This window comes from Oryzias latipes, chromosome 6 (assembly GCF_053564925.1).
Source record: "Oryzias latipes strain Hd-rR chromosome 6, Olatipes_Hd-rR_3.1".
NCBI classification, from domain to species: Eukaryota; Metazoa; Chordata; class Actinopteri; order Beloniformes; family Adrianichthyidae; genus Oryzias; species Oryzias latipes.
The window spans coordinates 16,090,898-16,113,581 of NC_136242.1; the positions used below are offsets into that span (position 1 = coordinate 16,090,898).

The window sequence follows — 22,684 nt, forward strand, 5'->3', positions numbered from 1 at the left end:
TCTTGTAATGTTTGTTTGGTAGTAAAATTCATGCATAATATGTGCACATTTCCAGAAGGGGGCAGTAAAGAGCTGTGCAGCAGGCACTACTATTGGGTCTTCTGTGGAAAAAAACAAGTGCCTAACAACTGAGACAGTTTAAATCAGTGAGCAAGAGATCTTAAAAAGGTGCATTAGTATTTGAACCTCAAGCTCTTCCCTTAAACTCTGTTGGCCTTTTCTGAGAAACAGTGTGAAGGCTGAGCTCCTTTGTCACATCTCATGGAATCTCAAGCTAACCCCCATCACACGTGCCCTTGGGAAAGCAGTTGAATAACTACCAGTAGCCTGGATGCTGTCAGCTCACGTGACCACAATTCAAGACATTTAGAGGTTGAGATCACTAATGTGGAAATCTGCGGAGGAATTTTAATTGTGCATCGTTTTCTTTTTGTCTGGAACTTGCCTGTAACCGACAGCGAGACCACGCTGCTAGCCTTGCCCAAGATATTGCTGGCAAAGCATGTGTACTGGCCTTCGTCTGACTGTGTCACATCCCGGATCTCTAAGCTTCCATCCTCCCAGATGAACACCCTGGGGCACAAGAGGAATTCATTCTTAATGCATCACATAAAAGCTTCAGGAGAAATATCAAAGGTCAGAAGTCAAGTGCGGACATGTGGATCGTAAAAGTGCCCAGAATAAATCCATATATATAATTACTTGAACTCAAAACATATTAACAAGACAATGCTTTGCCACAGGCAGTGATGCCTGATGAATGTGCCTGCAAATGCGATTTTTATGCTTGACTGGGGTACAAAGAGTAGCCAAACAGAGAATTTAGATGCTGCAAAAGTAAACTGGGGCTCTTCCTGCATAGCATTGTGGGTATCCCTGTGAAAATTTGGGAAGCCACGAGGGGAGGGATGGCTGGTGGGTGTTAGAGCTCTAAGATTAAGCTTGTTCCGTCAGGGAGGAACACAAGTGGGGATTTTATCCAGCTGTCAGTCTGCACTGATCATCAAAATAAGCTTAATGTCAGCTGTTCACATGCAGCAGAGCTCAGCAGACAAAAACATTGAGATTTTTCCCCAAAGTCCAATAGATTGTGTTTGTTTTAAAGAAATCTGCAAAGTTCTTTTTAAGAAGAATTTAACACAATTAAATTGTGTCAAATTGTGTTACCCCCAATATGCTATTTAAGAAAATCAAAACCCAACTCTGACAAACTAGACTTTTTGGAAGTTCTAGAAGGGGGTCTGCAATCTGAGGCTCTGGAGCCACATGTGGCTCTTTACCCTCCATTGTGGCTCTCTGGTTATTTTTTTAGTTCAAAAAAGGTAAAATATTTGACAGACACGAAGGTGCATTGAGCAAAAACAGTCAGAAAAGTCCAACTTTTTTCAACTCTTTCCCAAACAGTTGAAGCACAGTACATATGACTGTGCTCCTAACTACAATACCCATAATGCTCCAACAATCCATCAAGCAGATCAGCTTTGCAGTTTACTAAAACAAAAACATTTAGACTAGTTTGTGTCGCCGTTTACCACAAAAAAACCAGTTTGAGGTCATTAAGCATAACCAGATTCCAACCCTAAAGTGTGCTGGATTATAAGGTGGACTGTCATTATCTGTTATTAAATTTAACATTATAGGATTTTAAGTTGCCTAAAAAATATTGTAAGGGTCACTGAATTAGCTCTGATTTAATGTTTGTCACTTAGATTTATACATTTATGGCTGAAATTACCCTCAAGGGGTTAAAACTGCCTTTTTTATCACTGTTGACGTTACATTTCCTACTACTACATTTGCTGAATTTTAATTATACTACTTGGCACAGCATGTCTTTTATTTTGAAAGGAAGTCATGTATAGATCTGTGAAAAGTTATAAACTATTTGATATTTAGAAAAAAAACTCTATTTTCTCCAAATATTCCTGTTTTATTTATTCTTAAAACACCATATTTTATTTATGTCTATTCTAACAAAAACAAAAACAAAAAAAATCAGTGTCTTCTTTTTCTAAAGGATGAAGTCAGTCCTTGTGGCCGCTATTGGGTTGTTCTCAGTCGGAAATCAACTCAGATGTCTCTTTAAGCGTTGAAGGTTGTAGACCCCTGATCTGAAACAAATCCGCCTAACCTGGTTGAGTTGGAGAGCAGCTCAGTTCCTTTGCTCCAGGTGAAGCTAGGCGTTGGAGCTGCGTACGGTCGACACTCAAGCACAGCCCGACTGTTTTTGGCCACCATCACTGTCTTTATTGGATTGTGCTCAAAAGTGGGAGGACAAGCTGAGGGGAAAAAAGAAAAAAAAACACAACAAATGAAATATTTATACATATATATATATATATATATATATATATATATATATATATATATATATATATATATATATATATATATATATATATATATATATAGTAGAGCCAGCATTCACAGCACAGTCACATTCACGAATGAAAATCTGCTTGTGCAGCATTGAAACCAAAGCTTGACTCACCAAACACCTGCAGCTCTGCATTGGCATAAATAACTCCATGACGATTCTCTGCTATGCACTGGTACATCCCAGAATTATCCAACGTCAAGTTCCTAAAGTGGACGTCTTTTTCATCAATCTGCAAAACAAAATTTAAAGCCACCTCAATGAGTTTTATGCTTTTAGATTTTGATTCTTACTGTCAAACTGTGAAGTGTCGAAAAACACGTATACCTTTGTGATATGATTAGCAAACCTTATTAAATGTGAAGTGGTCAAACATCTAAGAAAAGAGATCTATTGCATATGTGCATCTTGTGACATTTTTCTGATGATGAAGGACAAACATAAAGAACTATAAGCTTAGAATTGCTTTTCTCTGTATTTATTTTGTGAAATTATTGTTAATCAGAAGCAGATGGATGATGGGAAGTGGATGCGGAATTACACCGTGCCAACAGTCCCACCCACAACTCAGAGGCAAATTTCTAATGAACTCCTGCCACTCTGCAGAAATTATGTCTTAGAAAACAACACAAGTTTTTGAAATTTCAGTGAAAAATTGCATAATCATAATTAAATGATCACTTGGAAAGCTTTTAAAATAGATCAGAAGTTGCATAGGAATGGAACTTTAAGTACTGTCAGACTAAAGTAAGTCAATTATCTGATGTCTCAGTCAAAATTCCCTTGAAAAGTTGTTCAGTTGGTCAAAACTACTGTTTTTTAAACTTTGTTTATTGTGACTGCAGTACTTTCAAATGGCAAACTAACCCTGAATTAGTTGTTAAACATTTGTCACCACAACTAATGCTAAATTCTTTTCTCAAAAATTCTCAGAGGAAGCAACTGATATTAAAAAGACAGAGATTCTCCTGGTTTATCCTCCAGACACTAATCCATTGTTAAACTTCAATCCTGAAAGGTTACTGTCCTGATTGTTTTTGGATATCATTAAATAAACCTTCTTCTGATTACCTCAGAAGAATCAGACAATGAGACAATGGGAAGTGGAAGAAAAGTTTGACACACCTGCTTTAAATATTTATACAAAGAATCATAAAGAAATTAGTCAAATTTTATTTTTGACTTCTGACTTTCAAGCAGGTAAAACTGAAGACTTTGACAGCTCCTATAATTAGGAGGAGATTTCATTAAGGCTTAATGTTCTACCCAGCAGTCTGACCCAGTTTACTGTCTGTCATTAGCTGCAGCTCCCAGGGGTAATTCAGGCCGGATGACAGTTGTTTCTGGGGAGAGCTACACAACACCTGATGTAACAACAGGTATCGCCTCCTGCCATGATTGGTACCCACTGGGTTCCCCTCCTGTCTCTGCTGAGGTGCCAAAACAACACATGGCTGCATACTGATCAGTAAGTTGACTTACAGAGGATTCCCAGAGGATTTCCTGACAAACATATACAAAAAAAAGTTAGAATTTTACCTGATGACCATTTTTTAGCCAACGGATTTTAGGTTCCGGTTTGCCACTGGCCTTACATGACATGGTATAGTTACTATGGAGTTCCTTCTTTTTGCTCGTGATGTGCTCCACCCATTCAGGATAAGCTGCAATTAAAGCAATTCTGTGACATGAGCTCTTGAAATTTGTGCTGATTAAAAAATGAAAAGCATGTGAAAAAGTTAAAAACACATTTATTGCATCTGAGCATTTCCCTACCTTCAACAAATACATTTGCAGAGTGGTAGTCTTTTCCTTTGGAGTTGATTGCTTCACATTTGTAAATCCCGCTGTCTTTTACCTGGATATTGTACAGATGCAGCTGAGAGCCTGACATCCGCAGGTCATGATTTTGTGGTAAATGTCCTTCCATCTTTCTCCAGTGAATCTCAGGTACAGGACTGGGAGGAAAAACAGAAAGGTTTGTGTGACTGCTCTCAAATCGCCTACATTCTGAATTGTAAGTTTGAAGTCACAATTGCCCTTATACAGCCTTTCGGCGGGCAAAAAAAAAGGCAAATGACATCCCTTAAGGTGGCTGCATGAGACTCAAGGGAGACACTTGTGCTCCCCATAAGATACAGCTGCTCCTCCTTACAACCCTCTATGGGCTGGGACAACCCAAAAGCCTGCAGCACCCATATGGGTCAACCTCCATACCTCCATGTGACTAAGGCTTAAGTTTATAACTGAAGTCTAGAAAATGGTACTTTTCCACTGTATTAAGAAGCAATTTAACAGCTCACGGAGCAGAAAATACTCCCAATCTTGACATCAATTTATTCAAATTCTCAATTATGCACCGTCTTATTGCAGTTAATACTCAGACACCTCCCCGCTGCCATCAGACTTTCAGATAAAACTTCCAAACAAACCACACTAAACACCTTCACACTTACTTCCCCAAAGCAAAGCACTCCAGGGTGACGTTCTGTCCAACTAAAGCAGTGGTGTCTGGGAACTTCACTCGGAGGTCAGCGGGGTACTTCCTGTTGGGACCTAACCAAAGAGCAGCGATTTAATATTCAGATTCAGAGCAGAAATAGGCTTTAAATAAACACCCAAAATACATCAAATATTTGCTTCAGGGAATCATATAGACAACCATGAAGTGGAGAAAATTGACTTTAAATTTGACCCCCCAGCATTAAAGAAAACATCATTACCTAAATAATGTAGTTTTCTTGAAAGATATTGTTAATAACGTAGTTCGTTTCTCTTCTTTTTGGCCAGCTTTCTGTGCTGCCTCGATGAATTACAACACAAGTTGTGCACTTTACCCCCTCCAGTACATTTACTGTATATGCACAAAGCCAATAACATTAATTGATAGGCTCATCACAGCCAGCTATAATACTGGTAGGAAAAATGTCAATCCAGCAATGAGGAGAAAAGAACTGAGTTTCAGGTACATCCTTGAAACTTACATCAATGAATACAAAAGCCAAAGAGGATGTTATGCCCTCACACTACAGTTCAAAACCCCAAAACAGGTTGCGTTGAGTTGAGATATATAAACAGGTATATATATACACGTATTTATAGTCCCTCTTTTTTTTCTGCATTCCCGATTCAAGACAAAGAGCCATTTTAGAGTCTTGGCTGGAAAACGGACACCACGACAGCTAACATTTTCCAACAGATTTCGACTTGAAAGCAAGGTAGGAGGAGATGGGAAAAGCAATACTAACGTTCAGTCAGGGGCTGCAGCGGGATGTAGTTGGAGAAAACACTCTTCGAAATCGAGTGGCTTGATGCGATGCAGGAGTAGTTGCCTCTGTCGGACGACTCCACCTTGGAGATGTATAGGTTTCCTGTTGTCTGGCAGACATAGCGGCGGTTGTCCAGTTGGATGAAGGTAGGGAACTCATTGAAGATCCATCTGAAGGACAGCTTGGCTGACAGAAACAGAGACATTGAGATGGTGCCTGTCAATCAAAAAGTCTAAACACAGAAGCAGCTTTGGAGACACAAAAAGATGAAGGATTTATAATTTAAATAAATCCCTTGACCTTTAATTTGAAGTCTTAAAGTTTTTTTTCAGGAGAAAGGCTTAATTGAGAGAATATTTTCTTTAATGTGGTCATTCTCAGTCTCTTAACGCTTAATAGATAAACATTTAAAACATAGACAGTTTGGGGGGATTATTGGCTCCGATTAAACATGAGCAACGCCGAAGGCAAACATTAACAGGTTTTTAATTATGTTCTATGCATATAAAAGATTGTTACAAAAAAAAACGATGAAGTGTTTTTAAAGGACAGTGGAGGTAAATCTAATGTGGGTGAAGATGCAGATCGTTCCTTACAAAAGAGCCTATTTATTTTACACTTTCTGTCTTTTTCATGAAAGCAAGAGAGTAAACTAAACTGATATAGTATGAAAAAAAATAACAGTTTTCTTTAGAACACTAACGAAAAAGTTCAAAGATCAGAAAAAAATTATACCAAAGTCCAATTATGAGGTGAAATATCCTTGTATAAACCTCTTACAAAATATTTTTTTTTTTAATTCTGTGGTTTACCTGGGAAATGTGGTGGAGGAGCACAGAGCACGACTGCACCCTGACCCTCTTTGACGTAAACTGTGGTCCTTTCATCCGTTGAGAAAAGATCCAAATCTGACAAAAAGGGACATAAGATTGAAATACTACGGTTTTACCTTTTTCGTAATCAATAAATTCAATTCAATTCAATTTTATTTGTATAGCCCAAATTCACAAAAACAGTCGTCTTGATGGGCTTCGTATCGGTAATTGAAAAAGTAAAACATAAAACCAAAAGGAATAAATACATAGAATTCATAGGAAAATTCTAAATTGAACTACCTAAACAAACTAAACTAAACTGGACAACCTAGCTGCAAAACTATTGAGAAGGCAGGCCAATGAAAAGGTCAGCTTCTGGAGCATTTGCAATGTTTATCAGCTGGTCGCAACAATTTTTATTTATTTCTTATTTTTTCAGTGTTGTTCAGCTGAAAAGTGGATCCATATTCTCTTCACAAAAATGTGCAAAATGGAAAAACTTACAGCCAAACTGGACGGACGCTTCTTTGCTGATGACAGTGCCGTACATGTTGGTGGCCGAACAGGAGTATTTGCCTACATGTTTGCTTTTAACTGGGTTGCTGATAACCAAGTTGCCCTCAATTAAACTGTAGTGGTTTCTTTCTGCTCCGATGTCAATTTCTCTGTCATTTAGCATCCATCTGGGGGGAAAAAACAAGCCAAATTTGATAAAATAATTAGTCTTTCGGAGAAATAAGATAACAAAATTACATGTTTATTTGAAAAGTGGTAACATTGGCAGCATGACAAATTAAATTCTGACAAAATAAATTTTCCCATCCAAAGTTTTTTCAAAAGCTGCATACTTTAGCTGCAGTTGACTGTGTCTGGGAAAACCCTGTTGGAATACATTACAAGAAAAGGACAAAGCACAATCCTTTAGCTCTGCTATGTAATTCTGGCTGGATGACAGGAAATCTGCTTTTAGGCTCAAAGAGAAATATATTTACATAGATTTGAATATATATATATTTTTGAATTTAGGCGACTTGCTTTGATTGTTTGAAACATAATATGGTTTGAAAAGATATACATGTAAGTGCATCTAATGATTTTTTTTTTAAAAAAAACAAGGTGCATTGGTGCAAACACCCTTGTGGACCTGTCAGGCTGGGAAAACATGGAGAGGGGTGAAAAGTGTTGATATAATAAAATGTGTTACTTGTATGTGGCAGGTGGATTAGCTTTAGCCTGGCAGTTCATGGTAATATTGGCCTCCAGTGACTCCTCAGGGTAGATCGTATCCACTGGCTGCTTCTCAAACACTGGTCCGAAACCTACAGATCCGTCTGAGAAAACATAATGCAAGGAGTGGTCAATACTGGCTTCAACAAAAAAAGTTAAAAAGTTAAAAATAATCAATTGTAGGGGGAAATTCTAAGTTTTATGATTTATTTTATTTAGTTATACTAAAATGAATGACCCCAAAAAATGTGTCACTATAAGTCATTATGCTTTTCCATTACACTGATTACAATACATCTTTAGTTTTTTTATAGGGGAAAAGGCTACCAAGGCAGAAAAAACCCTGTAAGCTCCACTACCACAGTTGGGCACACTGTGCGTCATCTTGTCTGACACACAAGAAACACCAGGTTGAAGGATTTTTTAACTGATTTTTTTACACACAGTCATTGCACCAAAACAGTCTTCTGTATTACTCACTGAAACAGGCAGACATCATGAGCGGTGACATGAATAGAATGTATGCGGAATACCTGCCTTTGAATAAGGAATGTGCCAGAATTTTCCTTCCTCTTTTTTGAAAGAGGAAGAGCGGGTGCAGCAGCATGCAGTATGACAAATGTAAAGTTTGTGTAAATCTCTGTTTCAGGCCCATGTGTTTAAGAAGATACAACGGACTCGCAGGGAAGCTCGGTATTTCAGATGATAATATCCAGCTTCATCCTTAATCCCCCTAACCAGGCCAATTCATGGGATCCGCTCACTCTAAAAATGGCACATCCACAGATTGAGTCACCTTTAGAAAGCTGAACAAAAAACTTGCATGTAACACTGCTCCACCTGAAGTGGCAGCCTCTTTTCTATTAACTCCCACAAAAGCAGCGAGATCTTAGAGACAAATGTGAAACTTTGTGTGGGTGCTTGGCGTGTACAGCAAAAAGAGTAATTTCTAAAACTGACAGCCGGAGCGCATGTATCACCCTCTGCTGCCAGCAGCTAAAGGATTGGAAGTCATTTGAGCTCAGACCAAACTAACCAACTAGGAGGCTGGCTTAACACGGTGCAAACAAGTTAGCTGTACAGTTTAAACCCCAGCAGGAGGCTTCAATTGAAATGTTAGGAGACAGGTTCAACTCCCACCCAAACACTCCACCAGTGAACCGTTTCAGAGCGCTTGACATTGATGAAAATTCCCAAGGACTCTGAATAAGCTTGGTGCTGGCTGCAAGAGAAATTAAATATTCTAAAAATAGGTTATTATGGGTCCGACAGGAAGAAAATTAAGTGCAAATCCGTGTTAAGGGAGAAAGGAAGCAGAGAGGGGAAAGTAAGGAGGAAGTAAAGACGGAAAGAAGCAAGAAAAGATAATAAGCACCATAAAATGATTACGTTAACTTCTTTACATGAAGAAATAAAATGCAGAGTGGCCTGCTGGGAGGTGGTTACTGGGGTTGTGGCTGTGCTGAAATGGCATCCAAAGTGCAACTCAGTCTCGTGCCATAATTCCCGTTCTGATGGATCCGACAGATGGTGGAGGGGGTGTTGAAGCAGGCCACATAGTCAGCCTCGAGACACATTTTTTCTGTCTTGTTATTCGTGTTACACTTTTTCTGTTTGTCTCTAACTCTCACTGCCTTGCACCCCTGACCCAAACCCATTTCCTGCAGCCACATTCAGCTCATCTCTGCCTAAATATCTCTGATTTTGTTTCGCAATCCAGATTGAACAATAGAAATAGTGCTAATCAGTCTATTTCTTTAATTCTACATGAACATATCAGCTTCAACTCTGATACATCTCCTCAGATTTTACTAGCACGGAAATACAGGATGTATGGGGCAGACTGGGGTAAACTAAACCATTGGGTAAGTTGATCCAACCACCCATGTTTAGACAAGGATCTTGTATTTTTGTCATGTGAATATCAGTTTGTGTTTTCTGTTTTGCTATGGAGGATGGAAGCTAACATTTTGAGATGATTTATTTCCAAAAAACGACATTTGCACCAGATAATATTCTTTTTACAAGCCACAATACAGCTACACCAACAGATCTGTTTGAGAAAAATTACTAACAAAGCCCTATGATGAGATGAGATGAGATCTAGCATTATGTAAGACAATTGAAATGTACTATTATGTGAATTTTGCTTTTTTTGTCTGAATGTAAATAAGAATTTTTTTTTTTTTAAATCACATAGAAAAAAAATTTTTCTGAAAGAATTAAATATATCGGGTCTGAAGACTTAATGTGTAATTGTAATTGTGGATGATCTAATGACTGCTGTTACAGTTGAGACCAAACCCAGAGCTTCCATTGCATTTGCCTGATATAGATAGATGAGGATGTAAGTCCAAGACCTTACAGAAATATCTAGTAGAACTTTTTCCCACCAGAGATTATTTTTTCTATTTTACATGAAAATGATAAAAGCCCCAAATATTTTATCCAATATCTAAAATCAGTTTGTTTGAACATCCATGATTTTTTAAAGGACTTTTTAATCTTAATCACATTTACTTTGTGTTTAAAAAACTACTTGTGGTAGCTGGACAAAGATGTTGTCATTGCGAGTAGACTTATGTAGGCCAATACCTGCTAACTATTATTGAGAGGACTGTAAACAAGCATGTAACAGTATGCAACGGCATAACAGCATGTAACATGTATATATCAACTTGTTTATGTGTTGTAGTCTGCAGATGTTTTAAACACGCAAACCCTTAGTAAATCAGGGCCAAAGATCATTCAAATTATCAAGCCTGGAATGCTAAACAATGTCTCAGAATGGTCAGTTAAAGCACAATCGAATGTGAGTAGAACCATTCTTATTTGTCTTTTATGTATTTAATAGCGACTCGTCGCATTTCGGGCAGACACCCGGCAGAATTGCAGGTTACTCCCCTAGGGCGGGTCAGTTAATTAACCCACCTGCTTAGCGTCCTATTTAAGTCAGGTGTACAATTGTTCATTCTCTCTTACCTTCAGCGCTCATTCTTTGCCCCTCCCTCCTCCCCGGCTTCCACCTGTGGGCTCCGTTACGGGGGTTGTTACCCGAAAGTGTATGGAAAAAATAAGTGTCTCAAGGAATTGAACGGAGCCTTATGCCAAAACGAAGTTGTGAATCAAATTGTGAATGTCAACCTAAAGATGTTGTGAAATAAATATTCTTCTGCAAGAGTTGTCTGACTGAAATTGCTAATTAATTCTTGTAGTTTGATGCTGTTTTTAATTTTTGTTCACTATTTGTCTAATTTTATCATTTTATTTGATCTTTCTTTTACTATGAAGCACTTTGGCACCCTAACAGGAGTTGTAAAGTGCTATATAAATAAAGTTTCATTTATTCATTAAACAACAGCGAAAATGTTGACCTTTGTAGAATGAATGATAACCACTTCATACGTTGTTTTTCAAACTAAAATTCACACTTACACATTCATCCATCCAAGCATTTGCCAAACCTTCTTAATCCCTTTTGAAGTCATGGAGTTGCTGAAGGTTGGGTACACCCTGGACGGTTTGCCAGTCTATTATAGGGCCACACAAGATAGCTCCACCCCTTCTCTGAAAGCAGTGCCTTTATCCTTTTTGCTTGAACGCCTTTTCTACTGTGGCAACACTTGACTGTTTTGTTTAACAAGCAAATCTTTACTGTTAACAACTAGGAATCTTAGAGACATAAACTGACATACAAAGACAGGTATGGACAGAGAGGCACATCTAACTAAATTGCAAACACAAAGTAGTCTCCATGGCCTGCAGGACCTGATCATAGTCTTAAAGTAAGGCAAACATCTGGAGCATGTGAGACAAATATAAAGATAACACTCCATTGATCTATTCTGGAATTTGTCTGTTATCAGTTGGAAACACAATGCTATTAACTTTTTAATCGTTTTAATTCCATTGTATGTGCATTCTAAAACCTTACAAGCTGTAAGTGGTGCAGGGTTTCTTGCTGACTGTATTGACCATTGCTGTTCTGAGCATGCATGCACTAATAGACAGTGCTCTCTGAAATTAGTCATACCCGTGGGGTATGACTACACTGTAAATAATCCAGTAACTACTTGCAATCCCAAAGGGGAATAATTCTTCAACAAATTTCAACGTACATGATGTTGCAACATTTTTCCACATCTGCAGCAGAATGTTTGCATGACCAAGGAGAGAGTCCAAGTGGGACAGCGAGCATATTGTGTCCTTCAGGCGCTTCAAGCAAAATGTGGCAATAATTACCCATAAGCCCCTGAGCCATATAATGAAGCATAGTGGCAAACCAAAATGTCCCTGGAGGGATGGAGGGAGTAATCTACTTTTTTTTTTTCTAATTCTATGTGAAATAATGGTTAATTAGTCAGCTTTACTGTGAGCCAAACAATCTGCAAGGCTCTTTCCATTATTAGTGTGCTGGAACTTTTAATCCGACAAAAAAGCTGGTCTAAAACTCTGTGTTTTTTTCTGTTGTTTTTTAGCTTAGAAAAATTAAGGAGAAATGCCCTTTTTTATGCCATCTATAAACAGGCAAACAATTATTTCATATGGAATAAAAGGCTTTTAATGCCGTGCATTGCATGTATTGCTGAAAGTTTTACACCACATGTCTATAGAGCTTAGAGATGGTTTATTCTGGGATGGCAAAGAGACACTGCCTGTCTTTTAGAATCACTTTTCCAACAGGCAAAAAGATGTGACACTCAGTACCTGAGAGACATTTATTAGGTGGGCTTTAGAAGTGCTTTCACAGCCCAGTGATGGGTATTAGTACATGTATGAGCTGAAAGACTAGAAGTTAACTTTTAAAAGGGAAAAAAAGTGCCTGCAGCCCAGCTTCAAAGCTGCCTGCAATAAGGCTCTGACCTTTGAGGGGCTCTACATCGACTCACTTTTCTGATGGCTTAAACTCCATTTTTATTCAGGTTTGACAAGAAGTTCGACATCATACATCCTGGGCAGCATTTTCCCACTTTTCTCTTGTTTTTGGTGCAGTGTGACCTTCAGAGCGTAAGCCTGCAGCATGTCAGGCTGAAGAGTACATCCATCATATTGACTTGCATAAAAACTTTCAGTCCATACTTGGGATAAAACTAATAGAAAACATTTTGCAAGTTGGATAAATTGTTAAAATAAGGAAAAAGATCACCTTCAACTATTTATCTTTTGATTACATTGAGTCTAAAGAGTCAGTGAGCTGCACCCTTATTAGAATTTAGAAATTTATAAAAATAAAAGTATACATTTTTGACCAAAAAAAATTTCACTCTGAGGGCTGGACTTTTTATAAATAAAGGTTTAATTTCAGCACTAATTCAGTAATATAATTTTTGGCAAATTATACCTTTTAACATATTTAGTATCAATGTTGGCTATTCATTTTAAATAAACTGAGAAAAACAATCATTTTAATTTAATACACGATTAAACATGAATCATCTATTTTGTGAGATTATGTTTGCAGCACATGCTCAGATAAATTATGATGACAATCTTTTCAATTGTATATGGACTTTTATACACTAACAGGATATTTTAAATGAAGGAATAGTTGTTGTTCAACAGTCATTAGTGCTTTTGTAAGATTTTTCCCCCCCAAAGCTAATAAAAAACACAATATGATTTCCGTAATTTTGTGTCTTGTGTTTTCCTTGATTTTTCTTGTTGCACAGTTTCCATAGAATTGGTCATTCAACCAGCTGTTTAATGAGTGCTAACTTATTTCTCTTTTTTTTATCTCTAAACTAGCGTTTTGCTGTCTTTGTGTCAGGTTCATCAGGCTCATGCATCTCTAATTATAATCCAAGGAAAACAATGAGGTTAAAGCAAGAACTACCAGAGCGAAAGTGTCTACAAACATTATTCACAAAACTTTATTTTATAATTGTTTTACCCAAAGAAATTCCGGATTGCACGACTAAATGAAACCAAAAACTCAGTTCGAACAGTGATTTTTATGTGTCAGTTGTTTTTCCAGAACAAACATTTTGTTCCATTTAAACATTATGTTTTATGATACTTGGTTGAAATCATATCAAAACTGCTTTATTTTTCAATAAAATGAAACTAAAATACACTTTTCTTGTCATCCCGTTAATTGCATCAATGTGTTTCTCTGTGTCATTTGTAACCATTTGCTCTCTTAGGTTTTTGTTTTCATGCGGTGCCACGGATCAGGTTTTCCTAGAGCTCTGCATGAGCGGCTGATGATTTCATGAGCTCTGCCGCCGCTCACTCCATTAACAAATCAACCCACATGCTTGTTCCCAAGCAACTGAGCCTTTCTGTGTTAATTTACCCTTGTTGACATTCTGTCTGCACCTTTTTTCTTTCAGAGAATGACGTTTGTATACAGTAAACAATGCTGATGTCTCACAACTGCAACCTCTGCCATACTGTGTGCTTTTAACTACAGAAAACAAACACAAAGTCCATAATGCGTCTTTTATTCTTGCTTATTGAGTATTTGGTTTTGCTGAACTGAAAAGTTTAGAGTTTTACAATATGGTCAAGCGCTCTAAATGCTCATTGTGCTATTTATTACACCATATCAGTATTCCAATGACTTAGTTTAGTCTGACATTTTTGCCACATGTCGCGTCAGCAAGTGCACTTTATCAATTTCATATTTCTAGATTTACCCTAGAGTAGACTTGCAACCTCCTCAAGGTAAACCCTGCCTTCACCTAATGGCTAGAGCAGGGTACAGCAACCCTGCACAGGACATTAAAAGGAAAAATAGATGCACGGATAGACTGTTTGTGGATTCCACTATTTTCAAGATCAAAATTTAATGCTCTAAATGTCTCATCTGTGCCTTCAAAATGTGTGTGCGCCAGACAGCCCTGCTCTTGACTTTTCACATCAAATAAAAACAAAATAAAACAACTGAAACGGAAAACCAGTAAATGGATCTGAAAACGTTTCCTTTTTGATTACAACAAAAATGTTACGCAATTTTGGATGCAAATCAAAACAAAAGGACAATAATTCCTTTCACCAACTGTAACAACATAGTTGAATGAAAATTCTCAGCACTGATCTGTTAACTCAGTTGAAATGTACCGATCTATTCATTCTGCTGAATCCACAGGGATAAAATGTCATTTTCAGATCAAACATGGAGACCAACACCTAATTTTTACGCTGATTTTCATCAGCCCTGTCCTGCTGAGGGTCACATTGCAACTGCATCTTTGAATACTGATCTATTCAAATTGTACAAATTATTTATAATCATTGGTTAATATTAGCTTTGATTTTATTGTAAGAACTGCTGTCTTTGGTTTGTTTTTTCTGTAGGTGGTTTCTTCTGTTTATTTTTCTCATTATCAAACCTCATCCCTGATATGATATGAAATGAGTTTAGACTGTACTCCTAATACGTGACTTGGTGTATTTTTTTATCGTTTCTTTTGCTTATTATGTTTAAAATGAACCCAGTTCACAGCACAATTGTGACAAAACTGATCTAATCTAACAAGGTTGTGGGTTTCTACCTGCCCAAATACAAATACTTTCCCTTTTTGTAGTTTTTCTTTGTTGTTGTTTTTTTTTAAATATTTTCCCAGTTGATATCTGGAGTTGACAAAACCCTGGAACAGTCAGTGAACATTTTCCACTCAACTGTCACAGCCTTGAAGAGGATTCATAGCCGCCTCCAAGGCTGTAAACACGAATAGTTGTTAAACTGTAAATCAAAAGAATGAATGCCTTTAAAGGTTGTCCAACTACGGTAGTTTCCATTTATAGCTGTTTGTTCTTACTGCCTGACATTGATTTATAGGTAAATGTATTTTGCCATCAATGTGTTTATTTGGTATTTACAATACTCGGAGCTAAATTTTAGAAAAAATCCAGGTCAGTCACTTCCAAAAACAAGTAGGTTTAAATGTGGATTTCCTTTCAAATAAAGTAAAAAAATAAAAAAAATACTGGTACAGATATAAATACAGCCTTACCTCCACAGAGATCTGCAAACTCCTCATGAACCGAAGCACCTGAAAGTTAAAGGAAGTCATAAGAAGGCTTTAACTGCAACATGCAAAATCTCTGCCTAACACTGTATACTGAAGCTTGTTTTGTTTTTGTTTTCAGAATAAAAAAATAAATAAAAAATCTTCATTTTCATCAAATTTTACTTTTCTTCTGTGAGATAATAATCTTTGACAAACTGGACCAAACCAATCGATTAATCAACATCCCTTTTTAAAGACAAAACAGAAAACCTAATTGGAGTTAATTGGTCAAAATATAAGAAATGTAATAACATTGTGTATTTATTAGTATTCAGATGACATTTGCTTAATATGCATCTCAATTTGTGTGACACCTCAATTTTGTCACAAAACACACTAGTTTTTCACCTTTTTTGGTTAAAAAAAAGTTTTAGAATTAGCCATATGTCTTCTAGACAGAAAATCTAAGGTTGCTCTATATCTACTGTAAACAACAGACATGTTTGGAATCACGTAATAACTATGTGGTGCATTTGAGTACCATTTATTTCTCTTCAAATGTTGCAAGCCAGTGAAATCCCACTGCCTAAAGGCTAAAACATAAATGTCAAATTGACGCCGTTTTTTAAAGAACCTGCCATTTAGAGGCATGAAAATGTACAAATCAAACCACTGTGGTCTACCCAGGCTAGAGGAGTGCAGAGAAGGTTGCTTTATTTTTAGACAGGTCATTTTTTAAGTTCACTCTTTTCTGTCATCTTTGCTTTAACTCCAACCCAGCTGATTACACAGCAGCAGGCTGAGAAAACTCAGAGCCCTTGGAGGCATGCAGCACTCCCGCTTCTCAAGCAAACAGTGAGCATCTCATTTGACAATTCTTGCTTTATTTTCAAGAGATCTTTATAATGTCTGTTTGAACTGACCTAAATACGACTGCATGATTGCACAAATGTATTTCTAACTGAGTACATTAAATGTGTCTCCCATTTTTTCCCCTTAAAGCATGTTAGAACTGCCAGCGTGGCCAGACATACGACTAAGTTGTCAGTGAGCTGCTCGCTTGCGGTTTTCTTGTTTTCCATTCACAGAAAGCCCAGTTATGACAAGCACGCTCACACTTAAGCTGCCTACCACCTGTGTGATTTTCACACTTGGTAAAGTGGCTGGAACTGCAATTTGCCTGAAAAATGTTCCTGACGTGAATAAATATCCTTGACAACTGAGTGATCTTTTGAAGAGCGAAGACAAATAGAAGGGAAGCCAAATGAGCAAAATTTGAAGAGGTTTTCACAGACAATTAGGGAGAGGACACACGTCCGACACAGCCAAAAAAATATCGCTCTAATTACAGCTTTTGTGTGAATCACCTATAACCAAAAACCACATGCTACTACTGATTGGTTGTTTTCAAATCACACACATGCAAGAAAAGAAAGAATGTGTAAGAATGTTTTTTTTTCTGTATGCTATGACTCAAACTGTGTCCTAGTACTTATTTTTGATTTTGTGCAACATTTTCTTCTTGGCTGAATTTGCAACAGACCTGCAGGAGTGAAGGAGAGGAGCAGTAGATGGAGGAGCAGGGCGAGGCGCAGCATGATGCTGGAGAGAGAACCACCTGGTGGGGTTACAGCTTGAAGCTTGGCTGTTGAAACATGAGCAGGACCTTGCAGTTTTCCTTAAGGAGATCAAGAAGACAGAAAAAAAAAGCTTTTAATAATTGGAGGGAAAAAAAGAGATTGTTCATGTAATGAGAAACTCTCAAATCTCCACAGATAGTTTAGATAGAAGAGAAAAGATAAAACAGCTACGGAGTAATTTAATGCAGAAGAAAAGCATTAAATAGATCTTTTGTTGAACTTTCAACCCACACATACTAAAAAAGAATGTCATGCAACTTAACAAAAGGGAGGGCGTGTTTGCATCCATCTCGTGCAAGACACAGCTGGAACCTCCTTTTACAATATTGATTTACACTTTCAATTTTCATTTAGATTTATATTGAATTATTGTTGTTAATTTCACTTTGTTTTTAGGGAGACAAATGTGCCACCTGTCCAGTAACAACAGATGAAGTACTGAGTATTGGCATTTGCAGAGATGGCAATTGCACATTATTGCACATTAATGGATATTAATGTCTATGTCAAGTAAAGTAATAAATAAATGAAATCAGACTGAATAAACTCTAAATATTTTCTTCTGTGGAAGTGTGCATGAGTATATGACTTGTCAGGTTTATAACTATTTTATATTTCTTAATTTTATTCTGTTTTTCAATAGTTTTATGTTTAGATGTATAAAGGATGGCAGGAAAACTGAACTGACCTGAACTTTGTCATGTAGCTGTTTAAAAAGCGGAAATGTGTCGTATTTCTTATTATAGCACCTAGCATGAATGCCATTAAAACCAGAGATATATATTTAACCTCCTGATGCCTGAAAAATTACTTTATATGTTTTTGCTTTCATGAGGATGCCAAATTAAGGTAATTTTGAAGCCAAAGTGGTTGGATGGATATTTGCATCAATAGACTTCAAAGGGTTATTGACATTTTCTTTAGAAATCAGCTGGTAAAAGGAATAAAGCAACTCTTTCTTTTCCTTCATTCATTCTGCCGTGTGTTTGCCTGATGAGTGACAATAAAGCAGATCACCACAGCCAGTATGCACAGACTCACTCTCATCCACATCTCGGCAACATCACATCTAGCACAGCAGCAGCTCTCCTGCTTCTGCCCAGCAACACATGATGAAAGCCAGCATGATCTGAGTCAGGAGAAACATGCAGAAGAATGGCTAAGAAGCGCTCGATATCCACAACGAATTTATGAAAACAGTTTTATAATGTCCATCATATTGTGTGATTAGAAGTGTTTAAGCTTAAATATGTGACATATTTATTCCCTAATTATCATGTTCTGGCTGAGCACGAGAACTGTTATTTGTAGCACAAAAAAGTTAAATGATTTAGAACCATTAGGAAGTTATAGCCAAAAGAAAACTTTTTTTATGTATTTAATAAGAAGGGTTAAAAGGTGAACCGATGGTAAAGAATGCATAATTTACTGCAAAACACAAAATCATCATGCATGATAATTCAATAGCTAAAACAATTAAGATGATTAGTGTTTTGTTTTTCTTAAACTGCTGTCAATGTTCTCCCCACCCTCAACTAAAGATTGTGTCAAAAATCTGTTGGTTTTTTTCTGCTCATGAAGAGAAATGAGTGTTGATTAACGGGTAACAAAAGATGAGGCAGAAGTTATTGATTGCTTGTAAGCACGGTGGGTCTGACGGCAGGAATGACATGTTGGAGGCAACAAGACAAATTGGCTCTAAATATAAAAGACAGACTGAAAAAAAACCTCAAGATCACATGTAAAGTGTCAGCTCTGGATGACACAAACAAAACAGCAGTTACTGTAAAGCTTTCACAGAGGAGTGTGACACGCTGTCCCATGTGTGCAGCGTGATGGACTCGCAGAGTAAGAAACCCATGCGGAGGGGGTGGGGTTTCATCTCTCTTTGGGAGTGTATCCTAGCAACACCTTTCAAAAGCAGCAGTTTGTGTGCTGCAGGGGGGGTCTTTTGTGACCACCGATGAAACTATGCAAACATTCATTTTAATCTGGGACAACAGCGCCGCTGTGAAAGGAAGACGGCGGGTGCTTTGCTCATCTGGGAACAGAATCCAGGAGCAGAAGCATCACAGAAAACTGAGTTTTTCTTTTCTTTTCTTTTTTCTTTTTAATCAGCGTCAGTTTACAGCCCTTTAAATGCCATTTCTGTTACTCGTAAATCATAAATGATCTTAATAGATGCTCTTAGGAGATACGCAGACAACAAACAGGTACCATTCCCATCTATTCCATTAAGGACTAACTCTGATTGATTGACCAAGAAAGTGAGACGGTTCCGGCCGTCACTGTTAGAGCTTTTCCTGCTTCATCTCCCCATCGCACTTGATGAGAGTGTTGCAGTCAAAACTGTAGATCAAAAGGCCATCAAACAAGACCACTTCACGTCATCGTAAAACACACCCAGGACAGTCAAGGACACAGCTTGTAATTTGATCTTTATTTTCATTTTTCCTTGTTCTCACTTGGAGTGCTACATCCAAAAACCAAATTACTAGATGCTTTTTAGAACTCATTTAGAAATCTGAAACAGGGGGTCAACACCTCCATTTGCATTTTATTGTGTGACCCCATAACTTTCTAAAGCCGTTTTCTTTTTTTTATTTATTTGTTAATATTCAGGCCAGATGGGGGTCATAAAGACGCATCATGAGGAGGGGGAGGAGAGCAGATGATGATTGGGGACAGAGAGGTAGACTTAAAAAAAAAAAAGATTTTGCTCGAGCAACCTCAGCCCCCCCGACACACACACACACACAGATGCATACACAGATGAACACAAACACACACACTTCCAACAGCCTCAGTTGTCAACAGCAGCTTTGTTGTAATCCTGCAAAGTAAAGCCAAACTGGGGTTAACGCTGGATTGGTCCTAATCAGTTAAAGAGAGAAAATAGGGACCGTCTATGAGGGTGAAAGAGGGTGAAAGATTCAACAATAAAGTGACACACATTGATAGGCAAACAGGATGACCAAAAAGCAAATGTAAAAACAAAAATCAATCAATCCACAAGTGAAAAAGAAAAACTTTCTTTAAATTTGCATTTATCTCTTGTGCGTAGAATCTGAAGGACTGCCTTGAATGACAACTGGGGTCAGAAAATATTGATGCTGAGCAAAAGTTGAAATATTTAAGAAGGAACAGTAATGACTGATGCGACAGTTTATGGAAAAGAATGGCGCTGCCAGTTCTGAAAAGACATGGTGGGAACCTTTGATGCTTCCCTAAACTACAAACTGTTTCAGCTTTTTCCAAAATGACGAGGAGCCAGGGAATTTTTGAGTGACGGCTCAGCAACACATCCCATTATGTTAGGATTTGGTGATGCAAGGCAAGAACCAAAGTTTTGACATCATTGTTTTGTACTTTTTTCCCCCCGATATTTTATTCTTTAAATTTGTAATAAATGAAAACATGTTTATCAACTAAAATAATAAGACAAGAATGTAAAAAACATATAAGAATAAAAAAATAGGGTGCATTCAGAGCCAGATTGTTTTGGAATATGTAATTAAGCAAGTGTCTTTGCTTTTAAGCATATAGGTAATATTTCTTAATGCATATGTTTGCTCAAAAGAATGAAAACCCTAAAAAAAATTACCCATAACTACAGAAAACCCAAGTCTGTATAGTTTTAAAAAGATCAGAGGATGCATCCACTGGTAGACAACCAGATCCATGTACAACTTCCTTTTCCTCGTCCGAGCTGGAATCTGGCTCCAAACTGTACGGCTGGATAGCTCCAATATTGCTACGATTTTTGTTGGACCACTAATGTTAGGTTGGGGTATGGGGGGCTGTAAACTCGCAGGAGAGCAAATAAACAGTGTGTTGGGTGGGTAGCTCTACGCCAACAGTCCCACCTACAACTCAGAGGTAAAATTCTTAAAAGACAGGAGGAAGAGAGGAAGATGTCAGTCAAAAACTATATACAAAAAAAGATAGATTTTAAACATTTGATGTGATTTTTTTATTATTTCAATCATTTAGTTAAATATTTTAAACATCCTTTGTGAACAACAAAGTTATAAATCTCACTAGTAAGGATGTTGAACTGAAAATGAATGCTGCTAAATGCTATAATTTACTTATTTTAGGTTTAGCCAATTCAGATCAAAATTAATCTAAAACTTTCTTTTTTGTTTAATTACACTGTTAAATGCATGCACATGTAATCTGTCATTTGTAGTCAAATTCTTGTCTTCTACTGTATCTACCGGTAATCATGGAATCACAGAGTCTGACACGCGGCAGATAAGACTTGGTGTCATCACCAAAGGCCCCTGGGAAAGCGTAGAGAAAGAGCGGTATTGATCCAGATCAAATTGAGATGAAAACAGCGCGACGCTGAGTCTGACACGGCATATTCCAGACGCAGCTGTGACTCGGCCTGTTGTGAAGGACGCTACTGTTCAATCTCTTTAAGTTAATTCATCCAGAGCCTGTGGAGATGCTGTGGGAGCAGCAGGGCAAATTGAAAAGAAAAGAAATTCAACTTTTTCATGATTTCTTCATCATCACCAGTCCTCCTGCCTCAAACACAGCCCCCCTTCTTCAACTCCAAGTCTATATTAAACATGAATGTCAGTCATTGTGGAGCATTCCACTCATGAACTGCACATTCCTTTCAATAGAAACCATTCTTCAGGTCAAACTGGCTAATTTTATTTATGAAAATAAGGCCCACAATGGGAAAGAAGCTTCAGTTTGATTCTTTTTGACATCTAATTAGTTCTATTTTACAGCAAAGAGTTTGTGATGTATTTCATATGAATTATTGATGACAATCATTGATCACAGATGCACAAAAGAATTGTCTGCAGCTTCAGCTCTGCAAGGTCTGTGACTGAAGTGCATACCTAAATATGCATATCTCTGAAGAACACCTGGCTCCTTTAAAAATGTAGGATTAACACATTGGTTATCTACAGGTGATTTAAAAACATTTGTACTTTTTAGGCTATGTTTGTTCCATTCATTTTTTTTTACATCCAATCTGAAGCAGACTTTTCTTTCAATTTGGAAATATTTTTTTTAATCTATAAAAGAAGAAAAAACTATCATCTGGAGCTGTGTGGAGTATTATTCATGATGTTATCAAGCTCTGGATTATCCAGTCATGGCTCCTTCAGTGTGTCTATTTATCTGACTCCCCCCTTGCTCCTTGTCGCTCCTTTTCTCCGTCTCTTCTTCTCATTCCCTAGAACTGCTATGCTAATGCAAGCTATTTATCCTAACCCCTGCCGTCAACACAATGCCCCCCGGGGCCAGACCGCCTCAATAACCTCAGCCGGCCTGAATATCAATGACACCAGCCATTCAAGCCATGAGCGCTGGAGCTGGACTCCTGTCTGCATCACATTAACCTCAAATCAGCTTTCATCTGTAAATGTGAGTC

At 37.5% G+C, this 22,684-nt stretch overlaps 1 protein-coding gene across 3 annotated transcripts in view; it reads right to left on the minus strand.

Moving 5' to 3' along the window:
* cntn1a (contactin 1a) overlaps nt 1-22,684 on the minus strand; it is a 73,518-nt gene that overhangs the window by 10,140 nt on the left and 40,694 nt on the right. For all 3 annotated transcript variants that reach the window (XM_011475924.4, XM_011475921.4, XM_011475922.4), the window contains exons 2-13: nt 17,187-17,321; nt 15,647-15,685; nt 7,666-7,792; nt 6,966-7,144; nt 6,459-6,554; nt 5,626-5,832; nt 4,834-4,933; nt 4,154-4,335; nt 3,917-4,041; nt 2,492-2,609; nt 2,132-2,279; nt 446-573 (exon numbers count right to left, since the gene is read on the minus strand). In XM_011475924.4, the coding sequence (XP_011474226.1) occupies nt 446-573; nt 2,132-2,279; nt 2,492-2,609; nt 3,917-4,041; nt 4,154-4,335; nt 4,834-4,933; nt 5,626-5,832; nt 6,459-6,554; nt 6,966-7,144; nt 7,666-7,792; nt 15,647-15,685; nt 17,187-17,241 (1,504 nt within the window). In that variant the 5' untranslated portion in view covers nt 17,242-17,321. The remainder of the gene's footprint in view (nt 1-445; nt 574-2,131; nt 2,280-2,491; nt 2,610-3,916; nt 4,042-4,153; nt 4,336-4,833; nt 4,934-5,625; nt 5,833-6,458; nt 6,555-6,965; nt 7,145-7,665; nt 7,793-15,646; nt 15,686-17,186; nt 17,322-22,684) is intronic.